Source organism: Syngnathoides biaculeatus, chromosome 16, assembly GCF_019802595.1.
Source record: "Syngnathoides biaculeatus isolate LvHL_M chromosome 16, ASM1980259v1, whole genome shotgun sequence".
Classification (NCBI taxonomy): Eukaryota; Metazoa; Chordata; class Actinopteri; order Syngnathiformes; family Syngnathidae; genus Syngnathoides; species Syngnathoides biaculeatus.
In genome coordinates, this window is record NC_084655.1 from 16,910,299 (window position 1) to 16,921,864 (window position 11,566).

The following is an 11,566-nucleotide window of genomic DNA, read 5'->3' on the forward strand; positions in this document are numbered from 1 at the left end:
AAAAAAAATTGGAGTCTGACGTCTCCAATTAAAAGCATTAAAAAAATGTCCACAGTATTTGTTTATTTACAGACAGTAACACAGAACGGCGGCCGTAAGGCTTTTTTCTCCGTTTGATATTTCAGAGCTCACATCACCAGAAAAAAACAACAAAACCTCACAGGACTATAAAAATATACATATATTTAAAATGTGAGTTTACCTTGTCCACGTCGACAACCACCACCACCGCTACTACAGTTAAATGTGCAAATATGAGGTGTGTGCACGTGTGGTAAACAAGAACAATAACACATCACCATTCGGATCCTTTACATCAAATAATCAGGTCACAATCATCTTGACGAAACTCAAAATATATGCCGCACAATATACAAAAGGAGCATATTTTGACAAATAGCGGGCAGCAATACACCGTGGCGCGACCCCGTGTCAAGTCTTTTTGGGGTGTGGTGGCGACTCAAGGGAGATCCTATGTGCCTTTTTTGGGGTGTGTCTTGTATTGGAGGAAGGCGTTTTTTTCTTCCAGGATGCATTGTTTTATTTATCTTTTGAAATATGACTTCCATTTGTCTTTCGGGGCACGGCAACTATTGTGGAGGCCTCTATTTTGAGGAAAGCTCTTTGTTTTGGGGTACAAGATCTATGACAAAAAGTTCTCTGGGTACGTTGTCTATTTGTCGTTGGAGGTTTGGCATCAACTGGAAGAAGATCTTTGTCTTTCGGGGTCAACCCGTAATTGGAGGAATACGTTTGTCTACCTTTTGTGTTATTGCGTCTATTCGAGGCAGAGGTCAATTTGTTCTTTTCTGCTCGGGCATCAGTTGGAGGGAGACGTTTGTCTTTTTCATCCGTCTCAGGGTACAATGTCTGTTGGGTCGAGGGGTTATTTGAATTTTGAGGGTGTGGGGCCTACGGAGGAGGGGTCTTTTTACCTTTTGGGGTCTGGCATTTATTTGTGTTTGTCCTTGGCGTATGCCATTTATTGGATGGGAAGCATTTGTCTTTTGGGGTACTGTATCAGATGAGTTTTGGGGTATAGCATTTAGTGGAGACCACTATTTGAGGAAATATATTACACAGAAGTCACCTGAAATACGCACAGCAGTCGAGAGAGCTGAGGAATGTGTGAGAGAGAGAGATTGTTGCTGCACCTGAACGCATCATCCCAACCGGCTCATCCTCTCAAGTCGACAGAGACGTGGGGTAAAATGTCCTCCGGTGCTAGTTCAAGTTGTCGTAAATACTGGAAATAGATGGAGGAGCAGGAAGTTTGGGACGCTTTTTCTTAGCGGCCAAGTTCATGTTCATGTGTGAGACGCCGCCATTGCCGCCACTTGTCAGACTTCCGCTCGTTCCTTCGCCGCCGCCTCCCGCCGTGCTGTTCAAAGCCAGCGTGGTTCGCTTCTTTTTCTTCGGCCTGCGAGCGTCCGAATGGTTGGTGCCTGCAAGGAGAGACGGAAGGAATGTGTGAAACATATCCAGGGACATTTTAGCCAATTAGAAGCTAAAACAAAGTCACTCCGGGGAAAAGCCACAAAGAACAATCGTGAATGGAGTAAAAAGTGAAACTTGAAGAGGCCGAGACATTAAAACGACAAAAATGGTGGACAGAAAGCTAAAAAACATTGGAAAATGTACTTTATATACACTATGAACTAATGCATGTTCAAATAAATGGACAAAAACTAAATGTATAGATAAATGAGAAAAAAACAGTAGTTCTTAAATCACTCGTTGTCAAACTCAGGCCCGGGGGCCAGATTTGGCCCGCCACATGATTTTATGTGGCCCGCAGAGCCAAATCTAGAGCGCCGATTTTCATGATTCTTTCAAAATCTGTACCAAAATTTCAAAATGTCATCATCATTAAACGATGAAGTTGAGATATTACAAGCATTTTTGTTACCAATTGAAAAACACATTGCCCTTGATTTCTGATTCCAAAACTAGTTCATAAATTAATGACACGGTTAAATATTTGTATTGTTTCACAGTCACAACAGCCCTCTGAGGGAAGCCGGAACTACAACTACAATGTTTGACACCCCTGTCTTAAATAATAAAAACAACAATACCCAAAATAAAAACAAAATATAAATAATTAAATAAACGGTAAAAATAATGAAAACAATTGGAAAATTAAAACAATTAAAAACAATAATAAACAGAATAAATGCATAAAACACAATACAAGTGATTATTATTTTTTTTTTAAAGTGAAAAGATTATAGTGATTCTGTCCTAATGGCTCTGGATGAGGCAGAGACAATGGGATGAACAGAAAAAAATGAAAGCAATGAAAAAAAATCTAAAGATAAATATATAAATGAGCTGGTTAAAACAATACACCCAAAAATGCCCTAAGTAAGTCATTCCTTACTGGCTCTGGACGAGGCCGAGTCAGTGGGTGAAATCTCCGGCGAGTCCTCCCACTGCAGGCGGCTGATGAGGTTCTGAGCCCCGCCGCCGTCCCCTTGGAGCTCAAACGCGTCGCTCTCCGCTGTGGCGTCGGGCAGGGACGACCTGGTGATCACGGAAAACACAACCAGGTCAATTCGAGTTCTGCCCGTTGCAAATGAAACTTGGTACAATATGCTATGACGACGTGCTTTTGATGGTGTCTATTGTGTTATTTTTGACTTTCACTGCTGACTGGCCGGGAGACGTGATTGTTTATGGCGAGGCGTCCATTTTGAGTCACTGCTTGCATTATGAGAGCAAAGACGTGGAAAGGGCACACAGTCTTTCTCTCTCACACTTATTAAAACACACACACGCACACTACTACTGACAGTCCAGTTGCGATCATCAAATCCCTGAGGATGCAATGACCTGGATCAATGAGAATATTCACTGGAACACACTTCTACCCTCACGTGTTGTCGCACATACACTCAGTCACTCACACTCTAATCCAAACACACAAACTTTCATGGTCCAAACCTCACAATAATATCAATGCACTCTTCTGACACACACACACACCTACACTCCTATAGATAAAACAGTCACTCACATTTGAAAAATGTACGGGTGTCGTCAGTCATGCCCGCGGATATAAAGTTGCGGGTGTGATTAGCAGAGATGAAAGTAGACTTTCCTGAAAATTCCCGAAAATACGAAAACAAGTCCTGCTAGGTGGGTGAACTTGCATTTCCTGTTTCCGGGTGAATACTGATTGTCTAGGATCAGGCTTCTTTTGTTACCAACGTTTATGGAATAAACGCGTAACTTAATGTCAAGACTACACAAAATAAGCGACGTCTTTCAATATCTATTTTTTCTACTTGTGACAAATTTTACACACACGATTTTTCGTGCTCGACTGTGCAGATTTGCGAGTGCGATGGCGCGTCAAATGTGAGTGACTATAAACAATCGTACTCTCACTCCACTCCATTACTTTCGACCTACATCACACACACGCCTACCCTTGAGCACACTGATTTACACACACAGACCTCCGCGGACACATTTCCTCACATGTGCATGCACTACCTACTCCTCGACACCAACAGCTACCCTCACACAAGTGCAGTCTCACACAGACACAGACACACACACACACACACACACACACACACACACACACAACTTGGGTCGAAAACAATAAAAAGAAGCATTCACTCACTCATGAATTGAGTACAAATATAAGCAAAGGGATGAGGAGTTAAAGACGGGAAAGGGGGGAGGGAGAGGGCGGGTGAGGGGGCACACTCACGCGGACGGCCCCAGGAGGAACACCCTGACGCTCCTCCTCTGCTCGTCCGTGTGCTGGGGACAGCGCTGGGACCTGGTGGGCACGACACAAGGTGGCGTTACACATCCCTGACCGTCTCACGCACGAGCCTCGACGGGGGACGACCTTTTCACCATAATTGGCCTCTTTTTACACGAATCGTGGGAAAGTAGGAAAAAAGTCAAAGTAAGCAGAGGTAAACGTCATCCCTGTCGGCGCTTTCACACAGCAACACAGTATCCTGCACCCAAATGTAAAAAAAAAATGTGTTTGTATTGTGTTTTATGCATTTATTCTGTTATTGTTTTTAATTGTTTTATTTTTCCCATTTTTTCATAATTTTTTGCTGTTCATTTAATTATTTATATTTTGTTTTTATTTTTACTATAGTTGTTTTTATTATTTAAGACAGGGGCAGGCCGCATTGTGTTTCCGGCTTCGCTCAGTTGGCCATTGTGACTGTGAAACAAAAATATTTAATCGTCTCATCATATTTACATCATCAATTTATGAACTAAATAGTTTTGGAATCAGAAATCAAGAGCAATGTGTTTGTAAAATTGGTCACAAAAATGCTTGTAATATTTCAACTTCATCATTTATGATAATGACACGCAAGATTTGGCTCCACGGGCCACATAAAATCATGTGGCGGGCCAAATCTGGCCCCCGGGCCTGAGTTTGACACTGGGGACTTAAGAACTACTATTTTTATTTTTATCTATACATTAGTTTTTGTCCATTTATCTGTAGTTTGACACCTGTGCGATAGAGGAACTAAAATGCATTTCTGAATCATTTTTGGACAAAAAAAGTTCATCCATCCATCCATCTTATTGTCGCTTATCCTCACGACCGTTGCAGGGAGTGCTGAGCCTATCCCAGCTGTCAACGGGCAGGAGGCGGGGTACACCCTGAACTGGTTGCCAGCCAATCGCATGGCACGTGGAGACAAACGGCCACACTCACAATCACACCCAGGGGCAATTTAGAGTGTCCAATTAATGTTGCATGTTTTTGGGATGTGGGAAGGAAATCGGAGTGCCCGGAGAAAACCCACGTTTAAAAATTCAAAAAATTTCAGTAGCCTAAAATTCGGTGCGTCACTATATAAACAGTAAGTGTTCTATTTTAAGTTTTTCCTTTTTTGGAATGTAAACAATTAAAAATGAAAACAAGATGAAGAAATGTTGCAAATCCGCATCAGTCCTAATATATATATATATATATATATATATATTATATATATATTTTTTTTTTTTCAAAATGACAGTTATCGATATAAAAAGTGTGTTTTTAATTGCAAAATCCTCTTTTATATCTGATTGTGAGACACAGTGTGACCGCGTAAAAGCGCCGTGATTTTGGCGGCCATTTTGCAGGTTCTCTGTACGAAAGAGGCTGGTGACCGGTCGCCCGCCTGGAGGCGGGTGTGTGCGGGTCGATGCCTTGCCCATCCTACTGCCAACTTGTGTTTAACCTTCAGTCCGTCCCAACATTTCAAGTAGATGCAGATGAAAGTGAAAGTCGTCATGCACATCCACTTTAGAGCAGTATCAAGCGGAAAGGGGAAAACTGAGGGTAGGGCAGACGTAACCACTTCACGGCAGAGTGTGAAAATGTGTGGAGCGCGCAAGTTGTACCTACCTGGTGCACATCTTCTTGGTGTGTTCCGAGATTACCCCACATTGCTGCACAGACAGACACACCCTTAGCAAACCTTCCGCCCTCACGCCTCGTTTCCACCGACCGGACGGTACAGTATGGTACACTTTTGTATTGCTCAGGAAACACAAGAATCCCAGAATATTCCGCCCGAATCAGTAAATCAGCAACCCCTCGTCGGCAGTTGTACGCGTCGTTACGCTTGCCAAGGGTGAAGCTAGCCGTTCACCGTTTGGTTCCTAGAGAATGTGATAATAGGAACCTAAGCATGGTTTGAAGCCCACTATAGAACTCGTGCACCTACGTCATAAAATCACGTGACTTTTGTTTACCTCGCCATATTGCCGGTCAAGCCAAGCATTGCTCAATGCTAAGTCGATAGGAGACGACATGGAAAAATGTCTTGTAGCACGACGCCCAGAGTCTTTTCCGATACCGTCAGACATTTATAAGGTGGAAATAAACGACAGTACGTGGAAAAATTAGATAAACTTGCCATAGAGGACCCATATTTAATGCCGGTCGATGTTTTTGTCGATAAGAAATTGGGACTATTAATTCGCTTCCGTTTGTCTTGGACAACTGAATATACACACGGATCTGGTGAGTAAATCGTCGAGATTTACACGGAAAGGTTTGAAAGAGTGTAAAAGTCTCAACCCATGCGAATACTTTGTTGCTGGATCTGTTCTCAACGGCGAAACGGCTTGTGAACGTGGAAGCGTACTCGGCTACACGTTAACCTTTGTCAAAATCCATCCTTGAAGTTTTCGCCAATAAGAAATTGGGACTAATAATTCGCTTCCGCTTGTCTTGGACAACTGAATATACCCATGGATCTGGTGAGTAAATCATCAAGATTTACACGGAAAGGTTTGAAAGAGTATAAAAGTCTGGACCCATACGAATACTTTGTTGCTGGATCTGTTCTCAATGGGGAAACTGCTTGTGAACGTGGAAGCGTACTCGGCTACACGTTAACCTTTGTCGAAATCCATCGTTCTTTTCATCGGGTATTCAATAGAAATACTAATATTTAAATAAATGACCTCTGGTTCTACACAAACCGCATTCATAAACTATGATTAGAAGAAAAAAAAAAAAAAAAAAAAGAGGACGGGGTGTCGGCTCTTCCATACTCGGAAGCGTTTTGCGGCCACACGCACACACACACACCTCTAAAGCTCTTTGCAACAGATGTTTTTTTGGAAATTATGCATTGTTCTCAAATGAGTCAACTTGGCATTATAAATACTTTGTAATTTTAGATTAAGAATAATTCCTAGTTGAAATTAAGTGATCATTACACAGGCGTGTGCATATTTTTGGTTGGGGACCACCCATCATGTTTAATAGCTGAAATCCATCGATATTTTCTGGTCTTTTCAGAAGGTATTCCATAGAATGATCTCTTTGGATATCTGTCTCGTCTGTTGTGACACCCAACAGCACAACACGTCTCGGCTATTGTATATATTCTCCTCCGGTTCAATGTCGAGCAGCTCTGTTCGACCGGCAATATGGCGCCGTGAAAATGGAGACGTCACATGCACGAGCTCTATTGTGGATTAATGTGAAGTATGGCGTATGGCTTTGGTGTCAAAACAGTAAGCGTAGTTTTCTCACCGTGGTCAAGAGCGACCGGACTTCCTCGGGCCCCAGAGTTTCGTAATTAATGCCGGCGTTGCCGTAGTTGTTGAACTAAAGGAAGGTAAAAGACACAGAAAGCGCTTTTCGTCTTTGACACAAGTCCTGTAACCTTGACAGAAAACTGCCTAATAATAATAATAATAATAATAAGGGAAGGAAAGGGTCACCTTGAACGCTTCTGAAGTGACATTGCTGCCCAGATCACCTGAAACACAAATCAAGGTTGACATATTTTTTATCATGTAAATAAATTTCAATATTTTTTTTAACTACAAAAGAGATTTTGGGTGCATTTAATGTTTTAATAAATAATGTTTCAACACTAATATGAATTAATTAGAAATATTGGACCCAATATTTATGTACAAGAATTTTAAGTTTCTAATCATAATCGTATTTTGATTAAAGCTAAATTTTAGGAATGGATTTATTAGGAAAACCTTTGAAAAATTATGTTAAAAAAGTATGAAAAAGATATCAAAGTTTAAAGTTTTAAATCCATCCATTTATCCATCTTCTACACCACTTATGTGCATGAGGATCGCAGGTTGCCAGTTGCCAAGCAACCACAGGGCACACGTCAGCAAACAACCATTCGCACTCACATTCACACCTACGGACAATTTAAAGTCTTCAATTCACCTACCATGAATGTTGTTGAGATGGGGAAGAAACCAGAGTACCCAGAGAAAACTCACAGACTTTATTTCAATTAAACGCATACCCCAGTTTTCCCATTTTCAAATGATTCACCTGAATCAAATTTTTACTCATTTTTCTCTTTAAAAGGTATCTAAATTCAAAATACTTTCACCAAATTATAGTGCCATATTTTGATTAATTTCTTGAAATCAACTGAAAAAAAAAAAACATTTCACTCGTTGTTAACATTTTAAAAATCAATAAATTTTCATAAATTCATTCAAATTTCACCAATCGTGACTCACCATTTTTGTGCTTTAGTGATTTGGATCGTCGCGGGGAATTTTGATTCTGCACAGATGGAAAAACAGGAGTTTTTGAGAACAGCACAAGACACTGTTTAATGTCGATTAAGGACAAAAAAGACCAAAATTACCTTATCTGATTTTCTTTTCTTGGCTACAATAAAAAGAAATAAATATTTATGTAATAGGGGACTAATGGGAGGTTCTGTTGGATTTTCACATTGCTCACATTTCTTCTCTGCACCATACGACCAGTCGTTGTCGTTAAGGTCGTCATTGTCTTCCTGGTCGCTCTCCGACTTGCTCACATTGTTGTTGTTGCTGGCCAGCCTATCAAAAAATATAAAAAAATAAATTCAATCATAATTAATACTTGAAGAGGCCATTGGTGCGGGGCCAAACCTGCGGCTGGCGATGCGGCTGCTGTTGCGTCCCATGCCCAGACACTTCTCCAGGTGTGGCGCGAAACGAGACGCCGCGATCAGCCGCTTGCAGTTGGGACACTCGCACTCCTTGTTCTTCCACTGGTTGTAGACCTGGCCGAAGATGTCCAGTCCTGGCTGGTCCACAATCTCTGCAAAAAAACAAAAACAAAAAAAAAAAAACAAAAGTGGAGGGGAATAAAGACTTCCTCTGAGATACTTTTCCACGTTCGGTTATGATGCAGCCAAACGGAGTGTTTTATCATAGCATGTGTGTTTATTTGATTATTTTTTTACCCATTTTTGCTCAACTCTTATTCAATTACATGACTTTGCTCAGAATGCTTGAAACAGAGTGACCAGTTACGACCAAGGCAGCAAAGTGGAGACTGTGGGCAGTCAGACTAAAGTTCTTCCTTTGGATGCTCACTAAACTCCATCTATCCATCCATCCATCTTCTTTGCCACTTATCCTCACGAGGGTCGCGGGGATTGCCGGAGCCTATCCCAACTGTCGACGGGGTACAGGCGGGGTACACCCTGAACTGGTTGTCAGCCAATCGCAAGACACATTGAGACAAACAGCTGCACTCACAATCACACCTAGGGGCAATTTAGAGTGTCCAATTAATGTTGCATTTTTTTGGGATGTGGGAGGAAACCGGAGTGCCCGGAGAAAATCCACGCGGGCGAATCCGGGATTGAACCCAGGACCTCAGAACTGTGAGGCCAATGCTTTCCAGCTGATCCACCGTGCCGCCGCTCACTAAACTCAAGTTAAAAAAAAAAAAAAAGTCTGAAAAGGCGCAACGGTACCAACCAAATTCCTTGGCGCTCTCTGGGTCGGTGTCATCCAGGAAGAAGTAGCCGAGCTTGACGGCACGATGTACCTCAAAGCAAAGGCCCAGGCAGGCGTCCTCCACCAGCTCAGAGTAGATGTCGTGGACCAAGCCCTACCACACACATACACACAATCATTAAACATCTAAAAACATGAGAAATATATAACGTTTTTGTACCTCCAGCCTGTTGTTGTCTGGGCCTGACAGGGCCATATCCTCCATTTTCATTTGAAAATCCCTCTGCTGAATCTTCTTGATAGTGCCGTAACAAGATGGCGCTGACAGATAAAAGCATTTTAAAAAACACGTTGACAAAAATCAACACAGATCAAGTCATCACATCACATTAACTCCGTATTAATGGCTGCTAAGAGATAAGACAAATTTATGGCGACAACTATCATCATGCAGATCTATTATCAGTCACATTAACTCTAAAGTTAGAACTTTTAGCGTGAAAAACAAACAAAAAACACATTGTGAAAAAATATAAACAAGGCTCATCTGTCCAACTTTAGAGTTAAAAATACATTTAAGGTGTCAAACATCAATAATCACATTTGTTGACAAAAATGAACAAATGGCAGTCACAATTACTCATTATTAGTCATGTTTAACCAAACAGTCATTTTGTTTGACAAAAATGAAAACATAGATCATGCTATTACACTAATGTCATATAACTCACTTTTAAGCTACAAAATGTATTTGTAGTGATAAAAACTGCTGCTACTCGCGTAAATAAAATACCACGTATATCATATTATCAGTCGTAGAAAAAGAACACATGTATGGCGATAATAATCGCACACATAACTCTCGTTAAATACAAGTTCCTCCCCTTTCAAGCTCCAAAAAAAAAATGTTTGGGCAGTGTCACGTGCGAAATATCAAGCTACTCACTTTTAAGACGTTAAATCGCTTTTCTCTCTTCATCCTGTTGAGAAAGAAAAGATGACAGAACGCAACACCAATGGAAAAAAGTGTTTTCCAATGGCAGTCATTTAAAATTTTTGAATACATATATGTGTAATATATATTCACATAATAGCTGTAGCGCCAACTAGCAAAGAGGAAAAAAAACACGTTCTGGGTAATCAAATTGACAATGAGGCACCAAGCTACTTTTTATTTAGCGCCATTGGGCCACCGAAATTGTTCGAAAATGAACATAATGCTCCACGGTGTGGACCATTTGTGCGGCTTCTGTTACGTCATGCCGTGCGGGTTTTTTTGTTTGTTTGTTTGTTTGTTTTGATTAGGAAGCAACAGCACAGTGGACTTTACGGAACATAAAAACGGGGCTAATTGTGAGTAATCTTTGCGTTAGCTGGCGTGCTAGTAAGAAACGGCAGCGTTGTGACGTCATGAACACATTTTATTTTGGTTTCTTTTTACCTCTTCGTCACGGAAGCGGCCCGGTCCCCCCCGGCGGCAGACGACACGACATGACCCGCTCAGTCAGCGCGTGATATCTTCGTCGACGTCCATGTTCGCCCTATCGCTGACCCCCCAAAAAAAAAATCGAATAAAATAAGTCCGACGGGTATTCCTGTTTGTTGTTATTGTTGCTTTGTCGCAGCTCTTGACGAAACGGGCAAACGGCCGTCTTGTGCTCCTTGACAGTCGCGAGGCGGCCATGCAGCACCGCGCGGCCAATCACAGCGAGGTATAACGAAGCACTTCCGAGTACGTCATTGCTTCGCGTTAACGTATCAATAAAGATATTTTAAAATGGAAAAAAAAACATAAAGGAAGAAAAAAACGATTTAAAAAATGAAAAAGAAGAAAGGAAGAAAAATTAAAAGGACGAAAAGAAGATGAGGTGGTGTTAACTACGAAATGACGACGAGGACAATAGCCTTATACAATATTTATTTTGTTTGACACGAAGACAAGTACAGTGTTTTTCTATTTATTTCGCCACTTGAACTACAAACATTATACATGAAAATAGTACCTACTGCTGCATTTTGAATAGAAATACAATTTTTAAAATTGCGCAACACTCCTAATCCTTCCATCCATTTTCTTTGCCGCTTATCCTCACAAGTGTCACGGGGAGTGCTGGATGTATATCAGACTAAAAGAGCATTTTGTAGGTATTATACTTAAGATATAGTTTATGGCTTTATCCCATATTACAATTTTATTGGGGCAAAATTTTCATCGTTGCCTTAAAAAAAAGCTAATTTCTTATTGCAACCATCTTCTCAAAACATTCATTTTTTTCCCCCTAAAATGGCTTCTCATTTTTTAAATCTCACGTCCACACCCTCAACACTCAAAATACAAACC

At 41.1% G+C, this 11,566-nt stretch overlaps 1 protein-coding gene across 2 annotated transcripts; it reads right to left on the reverse strand.

Moving 5' to 3' along the window:
• Positions 1 to 48: 48 nt before the first annotated feature.
• Positions 49 to 10,939, reverse strand: atxn7l3a (ataxin 7 like 3a). Of its 2 annotated transcripts, XM_061845480.1 has the most exons (14): positions 10,667 to 10,938; positions 10,172 to 10,205; positions 9,446 to 9,546; positions 9,247 to 9,379; positions 8,407 to 8,578; positions 8,234 to 8,334; positions 8,136 to 8,158; positions 8,005 to 8,050; positions 7,225 to 7,262; positions 7,034 to 7,108; positions 5,390 to 5,433; positions 3,725 to 3,796; positions 2,384 to 2,526; positions 49 to 1,445 (listed from the first exon to the last, which is right to left on the reverse strand). In XM_061845480.1, the coding sequence occupies exons 3-14, from the start codon at positions 9,494 to 9,496 to the stop codon at positions 1,225 to 1,227; spliced, it is 1,119 nt and encodes a 372-aa protein (XP_061701464.1). In that variant the 5' UTR covers positions 9,497 to 9,546; positions 10,172 to 10,205; positions 10,667 to 10,938; the 3' UTR covers positions 49 to 1,224. The 2 variants fall into 2 exon arrangements, with proteins under 2 accessions (XP_061701464.1, XP_061701465.1); XM_061845481.1 differs by lacking the exon at positions 3,725 to 3,796 and having other exon boundaries at positions 10,667 to 10,939.
• Between the last annotated feature and the right edge of the window lie 627 nt (positions 10,940 to 11,566).

Excerpts from the sequence above, each read along its gene's own strand:
- atxn7l3a (XM_061845480.1), bottom strand. The coding sequence starts at position 9,496 with ATGAAAATGGAGGATATGGCCCTGTCAGGCCCAGACAACAACAGGCTG. Across the intron at positions 7,109-7,224 it reads TCACTTCAGAAGCGTTCAAG|TTCAACAACTACGGCAACGC; the intron begins GTGACCCTTTCC and ends ACCTTCCTTTAG. Across the intron at positions 3,797-5,389 it reads ACCAAGAAGATGTGCACCAG|GTCCCAGCGCTGTCCCCAGC; the intron begins GTAGGTACAACT and ends CGTGCCCACCAG.